General features: G+C 52.2%; 1 protein-coding gene across 4 annotated transcripts in view; it reads right to left on the reverse strand.

The window, feature by feature from the left end:
• Positions 1–23,135, reverse strand: part of VAV2 (vav guanine nucleotide exchange factor 2) — a 152,714-nt gene that overhangs the window by 24,974 nt on the left and 104,605 nt on the right. For 3 of the 4 annotated variants that reach the window (XM_075717071.1, XM_075717070.1, XM_075717068.1), the window contains exons 4-5: positions 11,905–11,973; positions 1,803–1,905 (exon numbers count right to left, since the gene is read on the reverse strand). In XM_075717071.1, coding sequence (XP_075573186.1) covers positions 1,803–1,905; positions 11,905–11,973 — 172 coding nt within the window. Of the gene's footprint in view, positions 1–57; positions 73–1,802; positions 1,906–11,904; positions 11,974–23,135 lie in introns of all 4 variants that reach the window. The other variant, XM_075717069.1, reaches the window with a different exon arrangement.

A 23,135-nucleotide genomic window follows, 5' to 3' on the forward strand; every position in this document is an offset into this window, starting at 1 on the left:
TCACAGCTCAGACCGATCAGCTGGATGGAAACCAATATTTTAATCAATGCATCTTACCTGCATATATCTAATCTGAAGCATGCAGAAATACAAGAAACCAATTAGCATCACACACTTGCTATTGCAACAAATCTTAAAAAAAAAAAAAAAAATCCAATATTTAGATGGATATGTGGGTGCTTATATTAAAAATAGACTCTTTTGCTCAGGGAAGGGGAGGAAAGGGAGTCAGAGCCATCGACTCCTTCACTGCTCAGCGGTGTCCAAGAAAACATAAGACACTGTGTAGAGGGGACAGTGAAAAATTGCCAGTTCCACTGACCCTAATCCTGCACTACCTGGCTGCGGGGCACCCACACGGTGGGAGCTTTCCCCCATTTTTGCCTTTTATGCAAGAAATTCCTATCAAAAGCTTCCCAAGGGGCAGTTCTTGGGCCAACTGGCTTCTGCAACTGATGGCAACATGGTAAAAACACTGGTAGCCAACGAGCTGTGCCGACTTCAGCATTGCTACCGGTGTCTGTAAACAGCTCCAAGCACTTTGGCAGGATCAGTGGGAATATTTTGTGCCTGACTCCTTGATCCAGACAGGTTTTCGGTGCGCAGCGAGCTCCTCAGGCTGCAGACAAGGCGTGAAGGGACGAAATGCCTCAACTACCATCGTCATGGTCTTGCAGCCAAGCCTGGGAGAGGCAAGAAACCAGAGCACAGGCATCGCTGCCGCACAGCTCGGCTGTGTGCCGGGCTCCGTGGGGCGAAGCCCTGACTTCCCAGCCTCCCAGCACCTTGCCTGGCACAGCCACACGCCCCGCTCCAGGGATTTAATTGATCAGTGAACTTGTCCATTGATCCTGCTTTGTTACGGGAAGGTATGTACTGCTTGCAGCTCAGAGGCAGTAATTACAGTCTGAACAAAGCCCGGGGGTGGCAGATATCAGAGGGTGGGAGAAAATCTGGAAGGTCACGCTCCGGTGGAAAGGTCGCTTCCAGCTCTGCATCAGCAGAAGCCGGGGCAGCCGGTCTCCTTGGCGCGGGGCACGCAGGTAGTGAGGGCGGCTGTGAGCGCCTTTGGGGAAATGCAAGGGCCACCAGCACCTTCCTGGCTCATCCGTGGAGCATGATATTTGCCCCAGAGCCCTTGGAGTTAATGCAGGTCCCTCCGTGAGGCTGTGCATGCTGCACACCCGGGTTTCCCCAGCATCGAAAGGCTTTTAGAGATGATGAATGGCGTTGGCTGCTTGTCCCTAAAGCCACACAGGTCCCCGCTGCCCCAGAAAGCTCCACTAAATATCTACCTGCTCTGAGACACCCAGGCAGGAGCGGCAGCAGACACACACAAGCGCTGGGTCCTCCACGCACAGATCTGTCGGCGCTTGCCCCCATCTAAAAATACCCACGGCAGATGCGGCACATCTGGCTGATGGAGCTGGCAGAGCCGCCGCGCTCCCCTCTCCCCAGAAAGGGCTGAAGTGACACACGCTGCCTTGGCTCAGCAGCAAATTCCTATTTTTAGCTTATCTTTTAAGGCTTATTAGCTCTCGCTTTCCCTTCCTCCTCCCCAAACTCCTTCAGACAACACGATGGGCTGGGAAACCCCTCGGAGAAGCCCCTCTGGGCCAGCGCCGTCCTAGCTTGGCTTATTTTTATCTCTCATGAGGCAGCTCAGATTTGAGGAGCGACGCAAAGCGATTCGCTTCCCCGCAACATCACCTGTCATTGGCGGATACTTGTTTATTTAATTGAATCCTCTCCCTTCCCCTCCCATCAAGGTGCAGCTTTAAAAAATGCATAGAAATTGTTACCATGGGCTGCTGAACTTCCACTCTGATGATATCTTCATAGATATCATCGCCTTCATCTTCACAGGGGACGCAGTCATAAATATCCTCCCCCAGATCATGTTCGCTGGAACGAGAAGGAGAGCGATTTAGCGATAATAAAGGGGTCACGTTTGCTGTCGCTTGACCAGGCAAACCAACAACTGCTCTCGCGCCAAGGAGGGAGGATAACCACGACTGTAAGAAAAACCCTCCTGGCCCACAGCGTTGACACGTTCAGTCCACGCTCCCCCTTTGCATTAGCAAGTCTCGTTTTTTTCCCAGGTCGGTAGCTGCGGCGCATCCTCCCGCTCGCCGGAGGCTGGAAAAGGCGAAACGCTGCTCGACACGAGCAGGGACCGCAGCCAAGCAGCCGCTCCGAGCCCCGTGCCAGGCGCGCCTGCGATGCCCAGCCTGCCGTGGCCTGCCAGCTACGCCCCTGCAGAGTTTTTGCTCGGCGCTAATCGGCCCGGCCGAGACGGAGCCGCCGGCCAAGCGCCGCAGCGGGACCATCGGAGCCGCCGCGGGCGACCGAGCCCAGCACCGAGCTGGGTCCAGCTCCACCTGCCGCCGAAGATGCCTGCAGCCTCTCCTTCGTCCCCCGCCTCTCCTCTTTAGGACAAGGAGCAGCTCTTGCGTCAGTGACTTTTAACCATATTATGCTTAGAGAACACGTTTTAATGGGTTGGATTTTGGTCGTTCTTGGTCTGCTTGACTCTTCTCACGAACAGGCTGCTTTCACGCCAAAGAAACCATCTCCCTTCCCCCCATGAGGGCTGCAAACTGCCGTAGGAGCCCGCGTCTGCTCAAAGCAGTAAGCAGATATTAAATAATCATCCGATGGCTCTGGGCAGTAGGTAGAAGCATCCCAGCCTTGCTTCGCTGCAGGGGGAAGCGTGACGGTGCTGAGCCGACCCCCCGGGCCGTGCCAGGACCCGCAGCAACGCCCGGAGCAGCCACGGGCAGAGCTCAGCCCGGCTCAGGCAGCTGCCTGCAGCGACGGCCCCGCGCTCCCTCCGGCCACGGGCACCACATCCAAGTCTGACAGCTCCAGATCCAGTCTCACCGCGTGTGTGGTGGGTTAGCCCCAGCCAGCAACTCGGCACCACGCAGCCGCTCGCTCACTCCCCCTACCCCGATGGGATGGGGAGAAAATCGGAGGAGTAAGAGTGAGAAACACTCCTGGGTTGAGATAAGAACAGTTTAATAATTGAAATAAAGTAAAACAGTAATGATGATTATAACAATATAATAATAATAATAATAATAATAATAATAATAATAATAATAATAATAATAATAGAAGCAAGTGATGCACAATGCAACTGCTCACCACCCACCGACCGATACCCAGACAGTTCCCGAGCAGCAATCACTGCCCCCCAGCCAACCCTCCCCAATTTCTATACTGCCCATGACGCCGTATGGTATGGAATAGCCCTTTGGTCAATTTGGATCAACTATTCTGGCTGTGCCCCCTCCCAGTTCCTTGTGCGCCTGGCAGAGCATGGGAAGCTGAAAAGTCCTTGACTAGTGTCAGCACTGCTCAGCAACAACTAAACCATCAGTGTGTTATCAGCATTATTCTCAAATTAAATCCAAAACACAGCACCATGCCTGCTACTAGGAAGAAAATTAACTCTATCCCAGCCGAAACCAGGACAGCGTGATGCACCCGCTCCCACAGAGCACAATCCCTGCTCTGATGGGCAACTGGGTGATTTTTTTTAATCTAACATTTCCCAGAGGAGGGGGAGACTCTCCTGATCACCATAAGGCAATCTTGCCAGACGCTCAGCCAACACTGAGCAGAGCCCAGTAATAATATTTACATCAGAGATAAATTAAGCAGCAAAATAGTCACATTTTCAGAACTGCCCGCATCACTTAGGAGATGCCCCTGCAAGCACAGGCTTTAAAGGCGTCACCAAGACGTAGTGCCCGACTTGTATTTAAAGGTGACGGTGTTAGGTACTTAATCGTCATCTGAGCCTTTACAAACTCCCCCAGGGGCTCCTAAGTCTTAGAACACTTTTGAAAATTCAACCCATAATAAATAGCAATTAACAATAATAATTTTAGCGCTTAGATCTACAGGTGCTGATTGCTAACGGCTCCCACTGAAGTCAGCCCCATGAGATCAGGACAGTGTGAAACGCTGGAATATCAAACAGCGCTCGCATATTTTACGAGCTGTCTCTTTCAACATGGGTATTAATTACATACAAATATATTTAGGTGTAAAACTGTGCTCAAACTGTAACGCTTGACATCCCTATATGGTACGGCACGGAGCAGCAGAGCACATCTGTTTGCAAAACTGGGCTTTAACTCTTTTCTAAATGCAGTTCTTTCTGCTTTTAAAAACAGATTTATTTAATAAAAGTTTGGGAATTTTAAATAAATACACTGGTATGATGTATCCGTCCCATTCTCGCAGAGTGATGCATTGCAGCTGCTGTAATAATGCCCACTAATAGCTGGTGATCCATCTTCCCCTTCCCAAGCGTCGCCGTCACCATTATTATCTGCACCAATATTTATATTCTCAGCTCCGCTCCTTATCCAGAGCGAGTAACTCCTGGTTCCTGATTAATCTTCCCTTCCCAGCCGCACCTCTCGGATTGCTGGCTGTCTCCCCATACATCATTTCCCTGGCTCGAGGGTCGTTAGGAAGCGTATGGCTGGGTTAACGTCGCGAGCGCGAGCCCGGCTGGGCGTGACGCGACCGCGGCGAGTGCCGCGGCGATGCTGCTGCCGGAGCAGAGCCCGCTTTGCCTGATGGCTGTGAGAGCGCTCAGCAACTGCTTCGGGCTACGCAGAGAAGGAGAAGACAGCATCTTGAGGTGTCCCCGGGAAGCTCTGCACCCTGAGCATCATCTGGACCTGCTCTCCTGCACGCAAGCACGACCAGGTGCCACACGCCCAAGCCTCAGATCCCAGCATTGCCTGCCCCCAGCCTGGCACAAGCCCTCATTTTCTCCCCCCAGGAGGAGCCATGAGTCCCGGACCATGGCCCGGCACGCGCCAGGACGTCACCGGGAGAATCCCAGGTGGTAGCATGGGATGCTGAAAGCGTTTTGCTAAATCACGGGCTGCCTGGACCAAGCCTGGAGCAGGATGGGTGCCCCACGGACCTGGCCCAGCCTGGCCCTACCCGGAGCTCCTCTGGGCCACCAGGAAAGGGGCAGAAACACCTACTGAGGGCAAACGCAGCATATGTGCCCACAAAACTGCAAAGAGCCATCTGACACGAACGCTGCACCCATCACGGGGGGAGGCCACATCCTGACAGCGCCTCGCCACGCTCATTGCTCTAACCAAGGGGCCAAGACCCTGCTGCTCCGCTCGCTCCTGCTCATCGACACCAGGACAAGCCCTTCCCACCTCCGTTTTCTGGCCTGAGGGAAAAAAAAGGGACAACTCCCTTATCCTGGGACCATCTGGAAAGACACCTCCATTTCAGAGCTGAGGGGAGAGGCACTAGAGATGCTCAAACCCAACAGCCATGGTGGTATTAAAACAACGATACCTTTGTCCAGCGGACCCTTATTTATTAAAGCCCATTCCTAGTACATCTCTGAGAAACACCAGAGGCTGCCAGTTTTATGGAGAGCAGTAAAATGTGCAGATTAGCCTCCTCCGGAGCAGCCCGCGAGCAGCCGAGCTTTGCCGGTGCGCATGCAGCTGTTGACGCTGCTGCTTTGCACATATTGATTTTCATCGGTCTCCACATTTTGTCTGTCAAGAGTTGAAAATATGCCCCCTCCTATCGTTAAAAAAAGAGAACAGGTATCAGGATGATTTTAGCTGGCGGCAACCTAAGAACACACTAAATTTTAAATGCTGTAAGGGGAGGGAAAGCAGGGCAGGTATTTTCCACATTTAGCACAGTCCCCTGCTGTGGGAGGCAATAAATTCAGCATCCCAAGCATATCAGGCATAGACTGAACAACTTGAGGAAGGCAGGCCAGATCCTCACCTCATTCTTCACAAAGAAAAGCAATTTACTCCTCGAATAAAAGCAGCAGAGTCTGCGAGTTACCCGTGGGTATCAGAGCCTACGATCTACTGCCTGGATTAGGAGATTCATTGACAGCTCTGGGTTTAGGAAAGGGATTTTATCCGCCCTTCAGAGTTAACGCCAGCATTTGCAGTTACTGTTATCGGGATGGATGTAACCAGCTTTGGGCTGGCAGCATCCTGCTTAGCCAGGAAAGCTCATACACAGCAAAAAGAATACAGCTTTTCATATCCAAGGCGATTTCAGGCAAAACCAATGCTTTTGGCTGAGCTCCTCCTCCCTGGCGATGCCCGCTCTGTACAAATGCCCTCCCAAGCAGGCAGCAGCCATGCCAAGGAGCAGCTCCCTTAACAGAGGGACCGATGCCAGGCTGCTGCCTTGGAGTAAGGGACAAACAGGGACGTGGAAGGAGCGAGCTGGGGAAGGGCAAGGTCCCTCCGTGACCTCTGGCACCTCCAGGTGCCATATTCCCCAAGTACGATGCCAAAGTTGAGTTAGTCTGAGGAAGAACCTCACTGCCCTGGGTCAAGGCACTGATCCCACTGTTCCCACCGCTGGGAACCAGCCCTCCAGAGCTCAGCACTGGGCCAAAACAGAGGGCACAGTCTGCATTTGGGCTTGGGGAGAAGACTGGGCTGCCCACACCAGGGGATGGGCACAGATGGCCCACGATGCCCCGATAAATAATCTGCAGCAGGTCCACTGTGCTAAAGGAACGCTGCACATCACATTTGCAATGACACTGTGGATGAGGAGGGTAAGTGGGGAAGCTCTGAGGGTCTCAAGGGCCACTGAAGGACCTCTTCATCTACAAAAGTTGCTCCGGGGCTCTGGGAAGTCAATGAGTTAGTACCAGCCTCAAGAATTCAAGGATGAGCCCAAGCAAGGCCCTCAGGGACAAACCCACCATGCCAAAACCCTGTCCAAACCACGGCGCTGCTTTCACTCTGCTGATGAAAGAGCCAGAACCACCAGGAAGAGCAAAAGAAAGAGAAGGAGAAGAGAGAAGGAGCTAAAAAAAGACAACCGAAAGACAAACCCAGATTTCCAGCCCTGTGGCTGAGGTTAAGAACCAGCAGACCTCAGAGCCACCGCCGGGTCCAGGCTGGAAGTGCATTTGCAGGGTCCCCAAGGCAGCTGCCCAGCAGCTGTGAGGCTCCAGTTCGCCCCAGTAATCCTCCACTTTCTCATTCTTACTCTGCACTTACAGCTATAAATAGACAGTTCATCCAACCAACCCACTCATTCACGGTCTCCGTCAGACGAGGACAAGCAGAGTCCTATATTTGCAGCACATCTGGCAGGCTTAGGTTTCAGGGTGAAGGAGTGCAAGATGTGCAGTCATTGGACTCAAGATCTTGCAGGGTTTTCATTAGCCAGATTGTACTTGGATGGAGACACGCGTCTGGAAATAGCAAGAGAAGCCTTTTGCCATCTATTCCACTCAGGTCTTACGTTCCCCGTTCAAAGTGGAACGTTCTAATCCCAAGAATGAGCCTCACATGGTTATAGCAACTAACATCATCCTAGAAATGGCACAAGCAGGACATATAAAAATCTTTACTGGCAACAAAGAAGAAAAGACACGTTTACAAGTGCTATGGCTCGAGCGCCTTGTACCACGGAGCCATTTATTTAACTGGCTGGCGTACGTGGTTTTTCCAACACAGCAAAAATAATGAGAAAAGTGGCAGCTAACTTATCATCTCACCCTGGCTCCTTTATTCATTACTTTTTTTAATGCACTTGAGAAATTCTGCTGATCACATCACTATTTTGGAAGATACGAGGAGGCAACGCTGGTGACAGAAGTGAAAGAAGTAGGAGAAACTTCAGCGAGAAGCTCTTGGCAGGAGACAGGTTGTTGGCAGAGTCTTGTATTGCTTGAGAAATTGAGGCCAGGCAGGAGATCTTCTGCAACTCCCCTCCTCTACGATGAAAGGTTTGGAAATACATCTCTGTCCCCAATACTTTTGTTGGGGATAAATCCCCAGCGAGCTGCAGCTTGAAACAAGACTGGGGGACACTGACCTGCGGGGCGAAGCCCCCCCGGGGCACACACCAGCTCCAGTGCAGGGTTTGGTGGAGAGCTGCTTTGCTTAAAACACTTTCTTTGTCCTTTTTGCAACACTACAACTTCTCCCCTCAAAGCAATTCACTTTTAAAGGAAAAAAGGAGGTAAAACTTATGCAAATTCAATGTTTCATGTCAAATCATTCACAGCGCTTCTGCCTGACTCTGAATTCTTCAAATAGCTGCCAAACAACCCCAAACCCACCCTACGTGCAATCCACCCGAGCCTGCCGGGCTTTGTGCCAGCGCAGAGTGCCAGCGCCATGAAGTGGAGAAGGGTCATGATAAAGAAGGGTCTGGTGCTGTAAAGAGGACCAGGATTAATTGCTCTCATAAATTTAATGAGACAGAATAACTGGCGAGACCTTACGTGGCAGCAGAGAAAACTTAGGTTAAATGTTAGGTGTAACTTCAGAAGTACCAGAATGGTTTGAGGCAGCTGAAACAGCCACCAAGAGAGATGGAAAAGCGGTGAGCGGGGGAGATGCTCAGCAGTAAGGTGGGCAAGTGCCTTCTGCCGTCAGCGCCCAGCAGCCATAGCCGTGCGGGAGGCAGCGGCTCACATCCCTGCAGACCCACGGGAGCTTCATCAGGACAAGGGTCGCTTCGATTTTTGGGGGCAGGCTCCAGCAAACGCGCCCGCGTGTTGCCGTCGCATAAGCCCTGCTCATTTCCTGGGCAAACTCCCCCCAAACTGGCTGCTGCTCGAGGGTCTGGCATTAGGGCACACAGAAATAAATCAAGCAGCGGAGGACAAACGTCCCTTTACTGCTCCTCCCAGTATCGATCAGGCACCACTTGCAAACTGGCCAGCCCTCGCCATCTGCCCAGGCTCTCTGCAAGCTGCCATCTGGCCGATGGCAAAGCAAACCGAGGGGCCGGCGGGCTGAGCACAGGGAATTTGAGAACTTTCTAGCTCCCTTGATACCCTTTTAGTTTCCCTTCCCCTTTCCATCACCAATTGTTCTTTTGTTTTTTGGGTTTCGCTTTTTTTTTTTTTTTTTTTTTTTTTTTTTAAAAAATAAATAGCTGTTTCCAAGCAATTATCTGCCTTGATCTGCTGGACAGCTGACCCAGCGCTGGGGAGCTGCAGGCAGCCCAGCATAATCTCTGCGATACCCCAAAGGTGAAAGCACAATGGGTTCATCAAGGCATGAACATCCTTTATACACACCAGCACCCCGCGGCCACCCCGCACTCGCTCGCAGACAGCTTGTTTCTGCAGCGCACGTAAACGGCCCTCGTGGTGCTGCTATTGATCCGCTCCCAGCCCCGGCGCTGGCTTTTGTCCCCGGCTGCCGCGGCTCCTCCGTGCCGGGAGGGACCTCGCTGCCCGCTGGGATGAAGGTCCTCGCTCTTTAGAGCATCGCGGGGACAACGGGGACAAAGCCTGGTTCCTTCTGCTTCCTAAATCTGCACCTCTATCACAAATATGTTTTCATCTCGAATGCTTTGCAGAACAGGAATTCACGCAAAATCCCAAACGGGGGACACCAAACCGCTCCGGTTAAGTACTTAGGGTTGAAATGAAGCGTTTTGACATTCTCCAAAAAACCCCACTTTTACCAGCCTCCAAAATGTCTTGTTAGAACCGGCTCAACATTTATCCGGAGCTTTTTATCCCAGCAGCACAATGACCAAAGAGAGCTCCCTTTGGGAGACTCCGCTCTCCCGGAGGGGTGACTTGGCAGTGCCGAGCCCAGGGTTGTCCCTCCTCACCTTCACCCTGGCCCTTCGAGGCCAGCGGGGATGGCAGGCTGGGCCCTTGCAGCGGCACGTTTCATAGTGGTTTTACGGACAGGACTGTGCATCCCTCCAAAATGATCCAAAGGGCAAAAAACAATCACTCGGCTGCACAGATGTAGCAAGTTAATGTGGAAAAGCCACCCAGAGATGGAGGAGTCTCTCTTGCAATAGGGAGGATTGCTGCGCCCGGTTGTGCTGTTCGGTAGCGGTTCCTTCTACACGTCGGGTCGCTTCACTGCTTGCTGTGAAAATCATTTCCTCTCCTCCAGTAAAGCAGTTTGGATGCACTCAGATCTTCCCAAGGCTGCTGGATCATCAGCAATATTAAATGCAAAGATGCTGGATAGAGTGAATCATCCCCAGCTGATGAATGACGCCCTTGTTCAGCTGTTTGGAGATCGGCAGCAGCTAAGAAAGAGCTTTCTCATGCGGCCCCGCGCTTTGCCAGCGCCCAGCATCAGTGCCCAGTATGCACCATTGTGACCGGCAAATTTCCAATGAAAGTTTCCTTGTCAAGCACGGAGAGATGCTCCTTGTCAAAGGGAGAAAGGGAGGACTATTGCTGATGTGTCTCCAGGCAGCGGGAGCGGCAACACTCATGCTAAGGGGCTCTCTGGGGCATTTCTGGGGTTTTTACAGTTACGGGTGAATTATGTCTCCGTTTCGTAGGTTGTGTTGCCGTGCACAGCCTGGCTGCACCGGGAGCGCAGATCTGGATGAAGGCATTTGTGCAATATCCCCATGCTGATTTGCGCATGCCTTTCCCCAGGGGTCCCAACTACAGATGTAAAGAAGAGGATTTTGCAAAGAACGGGAGAAAAGGGAAAGTTAAAAGTTGGAGACAATCTGGGACAGAACAGGGTGATCAATAAGACATAAACCTCTAAGTCATCCGAGCACAGGACTTGGGCATCCAAGACCCTCTCGCAGAGGGACCAACTCGCAGCCGTGAGCAAAAGTCCAAGGAACAGTTTAGGGAGCTTCTACCCGGACACCCTGCGGGAGCCGCACCGCCGGCAGCAGAGCAGTTAAAGCTGGGAACCCATCTCCACCGCCGAATAACCTGCTCTGAGCACACCGCGCCAAAACCCCGATTTCCAGGAGAGGGCTGCCATTCCCACCAGCGCTTGTGTGCAAGTTCGCACACAAACCTCTCTCCAATTAAAAGCACGCCTATGTGTGAGAATGAGGAATTTTAAACCCCAATATTAAAGGGATTTTGAGAACTTTAGGGGGGCGGGGGGGGAAATGTCGTTCTTGAAAGGATCCCTTTATAAGTTAAAATTTTATTAAACTGTAGCTGCTGGGAGCAAACCGCGAGCTGGGGATTCCAGGGTACTCCGTTCCCTTGACTAGTAATTTATGATTTACTTTTGTAATAACTGAAGCCATAAGGAACTCATTGGATTAAGGAGTCTTATTATTTATGTTGTGGAACAATAATATTTAACTGTATAAAGCCACATATCCACCCGTACAGACTTTCCCTCCATATGAAACAGACTGCACTTCATAAGTAAAACCCTGGCCCCGCTGAAGCGGGCGGGAACGCTGCCATCGAATTCCGATAGGGCCCGCGTTTGACCGTAAACGTTGTAGTTCAAGGTTGCTTAAAAGCCTGTTATATCATCACCACGGGCAGCAAAACACGGACACCAAAGACCCAGATAAATATAGAGACAGAAACCCCAGCAGCATCAGCCCGCATCCCGCTGCGCCGGCAGCATCGGGCAGGACGGGTCCCCTGCGAGGGACTGCCTGGGGCCGGCTGGCGCGGTCCAAAAATCACTCACGGGGGATGCAGACCTGCGTGCCAGCACCCACGCAGCCCCAAAAATGCCATGGGGGGGGGGGGGGTGGTGGTGGTCCAGCGCTGAGTTAGCAATGGGTACCCCAGTCCCAGCAAGTGGCCAGCTTCGGTCAGCTCCGAGGATGAATTATGTCCTGGGGTTTTGCAGCTAACGATGAGATTTAGCGGGTGGAGGGGCTTCCCACGGACCTGGCCCCTCTTGCCCCCCACCGAGCCACTCATAAACTCAACGCGATTAAAAGTGACGTCCCCCAGGACTCTACATGGGAAAAGACGGACTATTGTAAGAGCACAAAAATCTCCCGGCAAGACGATCAAAGCAGCCGACGCGGCTCTCTGAGCCCCGCTGTCAAATTTTAACCGACTTTGCTGGACCCACATCGCAACTTTTCCCTTTTCACGTCCCCTCCCCGTGAGAAGGCGAGGCCACTTACTCCGCCAGCTCCTCCAAGCTCCGATACACGTCGTCATCATTTTCCGTGGTCTCCTCCGACGGGAAGGGCCTGGAGGAGGGGAGGAACGACAGCGTTATTGGTGTATCTCACCCCTCGCACCAGATCCCCTGCAGCCCCAGCTGAACTCAGCCCAGCCCCAAGCATCCCATTGAGCAGAGGGTCGTTTGGAACAAAATATTCATTGCAAATACATTTTTTCCTATTCAGGCATTAGCTCCCAGGAAGACATCATCTCCGTTGCTTCCCGTGGGTAGCGCCGGCATGGCAGGACAAGAAAGCAGGTGGTGAGGCTGGTTGACCGCAGGGCACCATCTGAGCACTGCGGTGAGGAGCTGCATCGTCTAACAGCATCCCTGAGACCCCGTGCCTGAGCCACCGCTCCTCGCTGTGCTGGTGCTTGCACAAATGGTAGAAATCTAATTCGAGTCCAGCCCTGGACTCGTTGAGACAGAGAAATCCTCTCTCCTCTACTCGTGACGCAGCCTTTCTACCTATGAGCTCCTGTCCCGCTTGGCCGGGGCACAGCTGGGGCACACTGAGCTGCTTCCCACCGGCATCTCCCACCGGCATCTCCCACCGCTGCAAGCAGCCGATCCCACCAGAATGAGCGAGTCCTTACGAAACCCGGGCTTCCTCAACTTAACAACTTCGCGATAGCTGAAAAAAGTTAAAACCCTGGGGATGAGGGGAAAGGACACCAAAAGGGCAAAAGGAAGTGGGGAGAAAGCAGATTAAAAGAGAAAGGGAGGGAGTAGGGGGGAAGCAAGAATTCCTTGGCTCATTCTGAAGCAATAACCAAATAACATACGAAGGAGATGAAAAATACTGCTTTAATTAAACCCAATGTATTATTGCTGGCACGGGGCCACGGAGGACTATGGCTCTGCCGGGGCTGGTTGCACCTTGCGACTCGGGCTGCGTCGGGCTGGGGCTCCCCGCGGTCACAGCAAGGCTCGCTCGGCCAGCCAGAGCAGAGGGAACGCGGGCTGCAGCGGGGCAGCTCGCTCCGACCCCCATGGGCATCGCAGCGAAGGCAGCCGGGGGTCCCCAGGCTAAGAACTGCACGGGATGGGATGCTGATGCTGGGGCGGGGGGCAAAACTGGATACACGTGAACTTTTAACTGCCCCCAAGAGCGATTTCCTCCTCTTCCCTCCCACTTTCCCTATTTCACGATAGACTCCTGAAAAAGTAAATGCATGGCCTGGCTAGCCCCCGAATTTGCTATTTTTGGATCCTGCCTCTAGCGTTAATTTGCCTCTGCTATACTTCACCCTTCCTTTGACGAGCAGCTTCAGACCAAGTGTTTTTGAAACAGCGCTCGAATCTGCAGCGAGTTCAATTAAAACCACGACCAGGTGGCGAGCCCAGGACGGAAAAGAGCCGCGCTGACCCCAGCCGCAGAGCGGGACGATTTCACGCTCCACCGGCTAGCAGGGCTGCCGTGCCTCTGCACGAGATGCAAACCCACGGGAACCAAGGAGCACCCCAGGTTGGCACGCCTAACCGCGCCCACGTGCAAAGCGGCAACGCGGGAGGGAAGAGAGCAATGGGTGGGAAGAGCGGATGGGGCTGTCGCCGCTCTCATAATCTCACTGCAAGGCAGGTGCCGTTGGGCGATCGCCCCAACATCTGGCACAAACAGCTGCCCATGCGTTTGCGAGATGGGCGGGGAAGCCCATTTTGGAAAGAAGCATAAAAGTGCGGTGAGAGACCAGGAGGCACCCAGGATCTTTACAAAACATGCGTGTCTGCGTGCACAGTGACGAATACAGAAGCCACGCGAAGCACAGACAAAAAGGCCACCAGCTCCTCCTGCACGTGGCTGAGCCGATCACGGGAACCGGTCTCGGACTTCAGTCCCCCCGGGCGAGGGGGTACGGCAGCCGCTACCGCAGGGCTGCACCATCCCACACAGCTCCGGCAAGAAAGGAGAAATCGGAGGTGACCTCTGTTTAAACACCACTTGTTAAAATAATAATAAAGAAAAATTCCACCACAGGGCACGACCACCTTTTCTTTTACATGCATCTTCTGCTCTTAATCTCTGACTATTTCCTTCTCCAGTGCTCACCATGCCAGAACAAAAGAAGTAAAAGAGCCATAAAGAATATTAAAATCACAAGCGCACCTTTTCAAGCATAAATCTGGGCTTGAGGTGTAATCAGTTCCCGTGATAAACCCCCCCATGTAAGACAAGGAGACAGCAAAGAGAAAAAAGTATTTTCCAATGAGAGTTTCATGGAGACGGCAGCTGTCAGCCCTCCCAGCTTCACCTTGACCGTCGGTAAAGCACCGGAGTGAAAGTCAGGGCAGGGGAGGAATTAATAACCTGTATCTCCGCAATAGCAGCTAATGGCTAAATAAGGATGCGCAGAATGCAATTAGAAGGAAAGTCACACCGAGGAGAGGATTACTGAATGGACCGTCTAAAATGTGGAGCTGAAGGACGGCTTTTTGGATAAAGCCTTGGCTTTGCCCTTTGCTCCTGCCTCTCTCCCCAGCTGCCCATGCCACAGGCGGCCCCGGAGAGGCTCCCCGTGTCCCCACGTCACCGCTGCGGGAGCAGAGCTGCCATCTCCCCGCAGCTCCTCTCCCCTTCTCCAAAACAGGGTGCCAGCCCCCAGAGAGCAGGGCAAGTCACCCGGGGCTGGGACCGTGCCATGGGCTTTGGGCAGCTCTCACCCAAACGGTCCTTGCTCTTCCCCAAAAGCCCTATGTGCAACAACGTAATTTAATTTAGCCCTACTAATTATGGCTGTTATTTAAAAGACCTCCCTACTTTTGGCTTAAGTTCCCTTATATATCCATTTACATTATTTTTCTTCGCTGAATGCAGGCAAAATTAATCCTCCAGCAACGAGCCGATGAGGATGAACCTCCAGCAGCCAGCTACAGAAAAACATATTAAACACTTTTCTACCTAGACTCGCACCGGCACCGGGGGTCAGGGCGGTGCTGGCAGGAGGCGCGGGGTGAACTGCCCACCCCAGCCCTGTCCCATCAATTATTCCCCATGTTGCTGGTTTTGCCGCTTCTCATCAGATCACCTTCGTGACTCCCCACCGCGGGTTGGGCTCGTCTCAGGGCGACTTTTTCCACTTGAGCAGGCTGCAGAAACAGATTTGATGTGGTGGGGAGAAGCCGGGGGAGGAGAGCCCTGCTCTCGTTCCCGCCCCACTAGCTCCACATCAAGGTAACTCTAAAAAAGCCAACTTTTAACCCATTTTTTTCTCACCGGGGTTTCCCCTGTGCACCTCCAAGTCCAGCACAGGACGTGCATTTAGACACCTTCATGCAGATTATCAACTTAGCCCCAACCATGCAGGGAGAAGGATCTCCATCTGGCTGGGCGATGATGCTGCACGTTCTCCAGCCACGAGCTCCCCAAGAGCAACCGCGTTGTCTGGGACCAGTTTGTACGTCGTTATTTTTTAAAAAAAGAGCAGAAACACTGCAATTCAAGGGGTCTAAAAGCTGCTGATTCCCTGGGAAATTCTTACAGATCTCCAGGTACGTTGCAACTTCATACATAGTATTAAATGGTATAGCTGGGAATGCCCGACAGTAATGAGTGAAGTATTTTGAGTCCACTGAAGCCCAACAGGTTTGCAGAATCCCAGTTCATTTAAATTCATTTGAAAATGTCTCTTATTTAATATCATTAGTTAAGCACCAGACTTTTTTCACTCCACCATCATGAAAAACCACCTGCTGAGCCATTTATCCTCCCAGCCCGCGCCTGGGCTGCAGCAAGCCTGATCCCGCTCCGACGAAGAGCAAAAGCCCCAGCAACATCAAACACCACTGGAACAGGCTCTTGGAGATAATAAACCTCCCAGAGTAGATTTCTTCACAGACAAACCCCACAGCATTCAACAGCATCGCTTCCAGAGATCAAAGAAGAGAACGAAAGTAGGATCGAAGCGATGTGTTTGTTTTAGAGCCTAAAAGAGAAGGAAAGACCAAGTAATTTGTTATGGAGTTTAGAGCAAGCTTCTCCTCTCGAGGACAAGACTTAGAGCCGATGATCGTTCTCGACATGCGATGCAAAGCACCCCCTTGATCTTACACAACATTTAAGCTACTTTCTGGGTTGGAGAGCTTGCACATGCACAGCACACAGCAGCCTGCAAATGCAACGCGCTCTCGCAAGGAAAGGCAGGAGCAGTCCGCAGCCAGAGTACATCACACAGGGTGATAATCAATAAATATTTCAGGAGGCACCTAATGCAAAACCCCTCCCTTGCTCTCAGCAGTCACTCAAGTTACCCCACGATCCATCCCACGCCGTATCGTCATCAGCTGCCCCCGCACAGTAATCCTCTCTCCTCTGAATTATTTAATGGAAAGAGCCAGGTAGGATGCATTTCTAACAGCAATAAGCAGGAAGATTTATTTATTTATGAACATATTTCAGCATCTGGGTGCCTTGTCCTAGCAACTGGAGCCAGCTGTTCACCTCTGCGGTACTGTCACAGAGAATACAGAGGGTCAGGGATGGGTCAGATTTAGTCTGATAATTTTTTACAGTAACATCTTAGCTTCAATCCATGTGTGACAGAGCAGGGAGAACCCGGCACAATCTATTTTCTATTCTCCCTGTCTCCATTCTGATTTCTTGGGGTCAAACACCAGCCCTGGGAACAGAAAGCCTGGTGAGAAGCAGGCAGGGTGGAAACGTCCCACTCGCTGCCCTCCGTCCCAAGGAGCTGTTCCCATCCGAGCCCGCTCTCGGTGGAGATCGTCTGCCAGGCAGATCTGCAAGGAGGTCTTCATGACTTGAGCAAACACCCACAGGAGACTAAAGGAGGTGGCTCATCCCTTACTGGGAGTGGGACTTCAGCCTCCCAGCGCCAGCATGCCAATCTCCCCTTGTTTCTTGAGTCCACCGATCACACTTCAGTGTTTTAAAAAGCAGGCGGAGTACGCGACACCTGCGAAACCTGAGCTGCTCCCATCTGCTGCCCCTTCTGCCAGGGATTTCTTCATAAATGGGAAGGACCAGGGCCTCAAGCTGGTGCAAAGGAGCTTCTACAGCTCTGCTGGGATGGATGTGGCTGCGCTGAGTCTTCCTGGCTCAGGATCTGGCAGAAAAACATTTCTGCCGCATGGTATCTACAGACTGTAATTACACCTTGCAGTAACTCACAAAACCCGTGGCTGGGTGTACAGATCCTCCAACAACCCCGTTTTGAAGAAAGCATCGTGGCAATACAAAGAACACCCATGCGAGTCTGCAATTTCACCAAGATTTTGGACTTCAGGCTGTGCTTTCCGTGTGAGTTGGACTGGATGATCTTAAAGGTCTTTTCCAACCTAAGCGATTCTATGATTCTATGAGTTTGGGCGCGGGGTTAGCAGCCGGCTTCAGCTCCCGCGCTTCCAGACGAGTCCGTCTGTCCCACTGCTCAGGTTTTACGCTGCTTCAATCCCAAAATGTGTTTCTCCAGGGGCAGCGCTCAGACCTCGGCTGTTCATAGCATGTCATTTTGATCGCTCCAACCCTTCCCCGCCTTGTTTTTTAACTCCTCTTTTTCTCCAGGACGGTAAGCCACTCCCTGAGCATGGGATCACCCCGGCCCCGTGGGTCCCCCCTCAGCCATCGGTTCTGGCAACCCCGAGCCGTAGCGGGTCCCGTGGGCACGCCGTCATGCCTTCATGAGCACAGCACTCCTGGAGCCGTCCAAAGAAAACCATGTGGTTTTGCAAGATGTTTACACGCAACTGAAAATGCATTCATCATCGGCTTCAGTGGGATTAGGCAGATTAAAGCAGCATTTAATTTAATAAGCAAAGAGATGACCTGGAGCTGCTTCTCCAGCCCTGCTCTTGACCCGGGCAGCACTTCCGAGCTTTGGTTCCCATCTGTGAAATGGGAACAAGCGTCAGGGAATGATTTTGGTAAAGTGCTGCGAGATGGATGCAAACCACGCTACGAACGCCCAAGAGACATTTTTATAAACTAGAATGGAATCAATTCTCTCCCTGCAGAACAAGACACATCGGAGCATACCAAAAGCTGCTGATTTTAATTAAAATCATACTATTGTGTTACATTACTCATCTCTGGAAAGAAGCACCTCATGCTGTGCCAAATTTTAGACACGTCCTCTGAAAAATTACGATTTGCTTTTATTTGTGGTCTGGAACTTGCAAAAATTCTCACAAGATTAATTCTGATAGAAATTCTGTGGGGAAGCAACAAGCTACATCATCAGATAACACAAAGATGATGATTTTGCAGAAGAGCACTTACAGCATTTAGCACAGCGCATTGCACGGTGCCCAAGGGTTAGCCGCATGCCCTGCTTTATCTTTAGCTCAAATCTAAACCAAGTATTTCTGGAGACTATGAGACAAGAAAATAACAGCTCATAATAAATGTTTCAACGTATTATCGCATTTTTAAAAAATTCTCATGTACCAATGCTTCGCTCAAGAAAGCGGTAGGATTTTCTCCTCACTTCAGCTCCACGTTGACGATAACAGATTGATAAAATCAAAAGGGAAATCCAGAAACATCTTTCTCAAAAAGAAAGGGGGAGAAAAAAAAAAAACTTCTGGGGTAACAGTGCAACCAATCACTAGGAAATTATTTGGCCCAGGTCTCTGACTCAGAAGAAAACTAGGTTTGGAAACGCCGAGGCTGAAAATCAATGGCAAGCGTAATGAGCAGGGACATCGGCAGCCCTCCCTCCCGGTGGGACGTCCCGGTGGCCCTGGTTCCACCAGGGAACGCATGGGCAGCGGGTCGGGGAGGGGGGAAGATGCTTTTGCAGCTCAGACACCGGCTTGAAACTGCAGCAGTGCCCTGCCGAGCCCAGCGCCGGGGCAGGGGACTTGCACCCACCTCGGGGGGAGATGGCCAGAGCCCTCGCCCCGGCGAGCCGGTGCGACCAACCCAAGCTCGAGGCACGCTCAACTCTGGGCAGATGGCACCGCTCACCCGGGGAGCATAAAAATAAATCACAGCCAGGACATAAAGACCTGGGACGCACCCCAGGGTATTTACCAACATCCCCACAAGACTCTGCAATTGCCCAACTCTGGAAAACACCCTGTTAAAACAGAAAACTTGAAACTTCCCCGATTTTAACTTGTAGCAAAGCAGCACAAGGAAATCTTTTAGCAGTCCGAGCAGTAGTTTCTCTGCTGTACCTGAGCAGCTGTAGTCCTATGAAATGCATGCCAACAAAAACAAATATCTACCTAAATACGTATTTCTGATCAGCGCCAGCACTGCTGGCTGTTTGCACGAAAGCACCACCAGCACAGCCCAGCCAAGCGGGGTCCTACCGTGCAACGTAAACCAGATCTAAAGAGCCCACCTGGGCTGAGCAGCACCTTCCATGGTCCACAAGGAACAAAAAGACACGGGCTTCCCCCTCTCCGGTGGGGTGCAAAGAGATGCGGTTTGTCCCAGAGCACCTGAGTACACCTCTCTCCGGGCACAGCCCCATGGCAGTGCCTGCAGCCCTCAGCCCCCCGGCCCCCCAGCGCTGGGAGCCCCCCACCTCCAAGCCCCACATTTTGGATCAGCCGAGCCTGAAGCCCTTCTCCATACCTGGGGGGAGAACTGCATTTCAGAGAGACCTTTCCAGCACCTTTGATTGTCAATCTGTGCACTGACCCTGCACAGGAAAGCTGCTTATGCCTTGCTGTTGCACCCGAAGGTGAGATGGTGCGAGGGTGGCCAGTGATACAAGAGGGTTTTTTCATTAAAAAATAATGCAGCCACCAAGCCAGGAAACATGAAATTATTACTCTACCCTTAACTGGTTTAGTGGTGGACTTGGTAGCATTAGGTTAATGGTTGGACTGGATGATCTTAAAGGTCTTTTCCAACCTAAATGATTCCGTGATTCTGTGGATGCTGAGGGAAGCACTACATGGGCAAAGTCAGTGAGCAATGACAAGGCAGGTGCACCCCAAAAACCAGCAAGCCCCACATGTGACTATTAAGCAGAGCTGTGCACATCAGAACTCTATCTTCATTATGCAAAGCTGCTGGTGGGGAGGGGGCGAGAGAAATGGCCTTTTGCTTTTATTAGCAGATGCTTACGGGGTGACCTCAGCATCTCCCAAGCCTACAAAGCAGCCGCATAGGAAAACATGTCAATGATATTTTTCAGACTCTCTTAGGAGCAACTCCGTGAGGATACATACTTGCCAAAATAAATGTGTTAAAAACATTTTTAGCTGGAAAGGAACTGCTTTTAGCCAAGGATCCTGCTTATTGACAAAGGAAGAGGGGTTTACGGTCCCTCCTAAAGAAGTCCATGTCACAGGTAACCATCTCCACTTGACCCCCCACTTGCGAGGTCTGCGGCTGAACCTCTGTGGATTTGGGCTGGTCAGGAGTGGTGGTCAGTCCCAGGACTGGTCCCAGTTCCAGACTCCCTGGAGCACAGGAGAGCGCTGCACAGCAGCCGTACATGTTTCCAGACATGGACTCCTTCCACAGCATTCTCCATCCATTTTATAGCAACACTTAAAGTGCGTACAATGGATACACAATGGCAGTAAAAAAAAAAATAATGGGCAGAGTGCAATTACAGAGAGCGCACGGGCAATGAATAAAACAGTCCTTGTAAAACCAACCTTACAGGAGAAGAGGTCCCATAACTACCGCCTCACCAGAAGACATTTGAGGACTTAATCGTTAGCGACTTTAATTGCTTGCCATTTTCACACACAGCTGGATCCTCCTCCTGTGTTGAGCTACCACCCCCAGGGGCAGGGGGAGCAGAGATCAAATCTGATCAGCATGAAGCCTCTGTCATGCTGGAGAATCTTTGCAAATCCCATAAAAGATTTCCCCGTATCTCCCTTCTATCCTCCAGAACAGCAGGGAGAACGTCTCCTTGATCAGCTACGCCAGGGCTTGTGCCATCCCACCTTTTGCAAGAAGTGGGTTTTGCTGGCAGGATCACAAAATCTCCTCAAGGTCACCCCCACTGCAAACGTAAGGGTACCCCCACACCGTAGCGGCGCTCAGTCAGATGGCGAAATGGATTAAAGTCGTGAAACCTGGACAAAACTCTAGGTTTAATTCTGAACTGGTGGGCAGGGCACGGAGCAGTTTCTGGCTCAAACTCCGCTGAGCAGGGAGTGACACACACCGGGAGCAGACACGCGCACGTTTTGCAGGGCAGGGGCTCGAGGCTGCCCGCGCAGGTCCAGCTCCGTGTGCCCGGCTCTGCGGGCAGGCAGGGCGGGCACCGCTGCGCCGAGGAACGCTGCTCGCTCAGCACGGCTGCATTACAACCCCGTGAACGGCGCAGGCGGGATGCTTGTGACTCTCCCTTCCCACCCCTCCTCCCTTTCACCCCCACACACATCCTGATATTATTGGCAGGCCCTTAAGTACAGAAACTCCGGGGATGATAACGCTGCAAACCTCATTTTGAGCATGTCAGTCCGTTTTAAATAGTTTACCTGGGCAAAGCTGAGCAATACTGAACCTCGTCAGCAAGGCAGGGGGTTTTTGCAAGCAAAGCGGGGTGGCAGGGAAGTCTCCTGTGGGTTAGATCCCCACTGATGGATGGGAGGACGCTGGTACAGCTCCTTTAGCTGCCGTGAACTTGACTGCAGGCGGCTCCAACCCGGGCTGCTCTCGGTGTTGATCTTCTCTCCTCCCAACTCACCGCCTGCGCTGCAGAGATGGGCAAATGGCCGGCGGTCTGCGCTTGACGGGGTGCCGGTGGGCACCCCGGCCCTGACACCCACTCAGCCGTGGATCTGCAGGAGGGCACCCAGGGGCTCGGGCGAGCACCAGGACGGGTGCCAGCCCGTCCCTTGGAGAGCCAGGAGGCTTCCTCTCCTCTGCTGACACGTCCAGCCTCCTTTAAGCAAAACAGCAAATCCCAGCTCCTAATGTACGGGACTTTCAGGGGACTCGCAGGCATGCAAAGCGCCCGTCCCCTCTTGCTTGGATCAAGCCTGCCCTGCAGCCGCAGGCAGGCAGCGGGCAGCTCCCAGCCAAGAGCTTGCCCTCCATTGCCACCAAATCTGCTCTACCACCTCAGGGCACGCGATGCGCAGAGGTTAAACGCCGAGAGAATCAGCATTTTGGCTTCTATCTATTTATTCGCGTCAATGCAAGGTAAACCTCAGCCCAGGGCGATGGGCTGGCCTCGCTGTGTTTGCCTGGAGGTAAAACTGATGTCGCTCATTCTTCCAACAAGCTTGCGCCGGCCACCGACCCGAGGGGGTCCTGCCTTGGCCCCCAGGATGGGGAAAACACAACCGTGGCCTTCTCCTTCCCTTCACCACCCAGCCAACGCACCGCCACTGCTCCCGCAGGAGAAAACCTCCTCCTGACAAACAGGATTCACCTCTCCTCCCCATTTGCAAATGTTTAAAAATCTATTTTATTAACTGCAGTAACTTCTGAAGAAAGTCACTGAGAGGTTCAGTTCATATATAAAGGATTTACTTAGATTAAGGGCCTCGGTAAAAGGCCTTTGAACATGCTAACTCCTTCCCGTTTTCAGATGGTTTCGCTGCGCGCACATTAAAAATGCATGCAGGCAGCATGAGCCAATATTCCTTAACCTCCTGCTTTGCTTGCAAAATTCTGCTTCCAGGAAAAACATGTATCTCGGGGAGATGAAAAAACATGTGCCCCCTCCGCTCACAGCTCACATTCAGCCGGCGGAGCTCGCTTGCACAAGGTGGATGACGGCCGGAGCCCAGAGGACGCCGGGATGTACCATGGGCAATGGAGAACAGCCAGGGCTGCAGCGGGAAAGCCTTAAGGAAAAAAAAGAAAGCTTTAAGAAAAAAAAATCCTGGTTTATTGGGACCTGCAGCACAGAGTCCTGTCGTCCTCCAGAGAGCTGAGTTTGCTCGAGAAAACTTGGAAAGGGAATGAAAACCCATGCTCCAGAGCACAGGAGAACCTTTGCACACTATCCCCGTACGACCGCGCTGCTTCCGTCTGCTACAAAATCTTCCCACCTAACTTGGAAGCTCAGTGCCAGCTACCGTGAGAAATGGGGTAAGGGACTGAACGAGCCGCGAGTCAGGACTGCGGTGGAAAATCCCGGCGTCCTGGCTGTAAAATAAAGGCTCCTTGTTCAGAGACAGCCCCGGACGGGCAAGGAGCACGGTGGTAACTTCTCCCTGCAACTGCTGACAGTCCTCCAGACAGATGGAAGAGAGGGTAAACCAACAACCATTAAAAAAATATCTCCTCTCCTTAGC

Source organism: Pelecanus crispus, chromosome 9 (assembly GCF_030463565.1).
Source record: "Pelecanus crispus isolate bPelCri1 chromosome 9, bPelCri1.pri, whole genome shotgun sequence".
In the NCBI taxonomy this organism is placed as follows: Eukaryota; Metazoa; Chordata; class Aves; order Pelecaniformes; family Pelecanidae; genus Pelecanus; species Pelecanus crispus.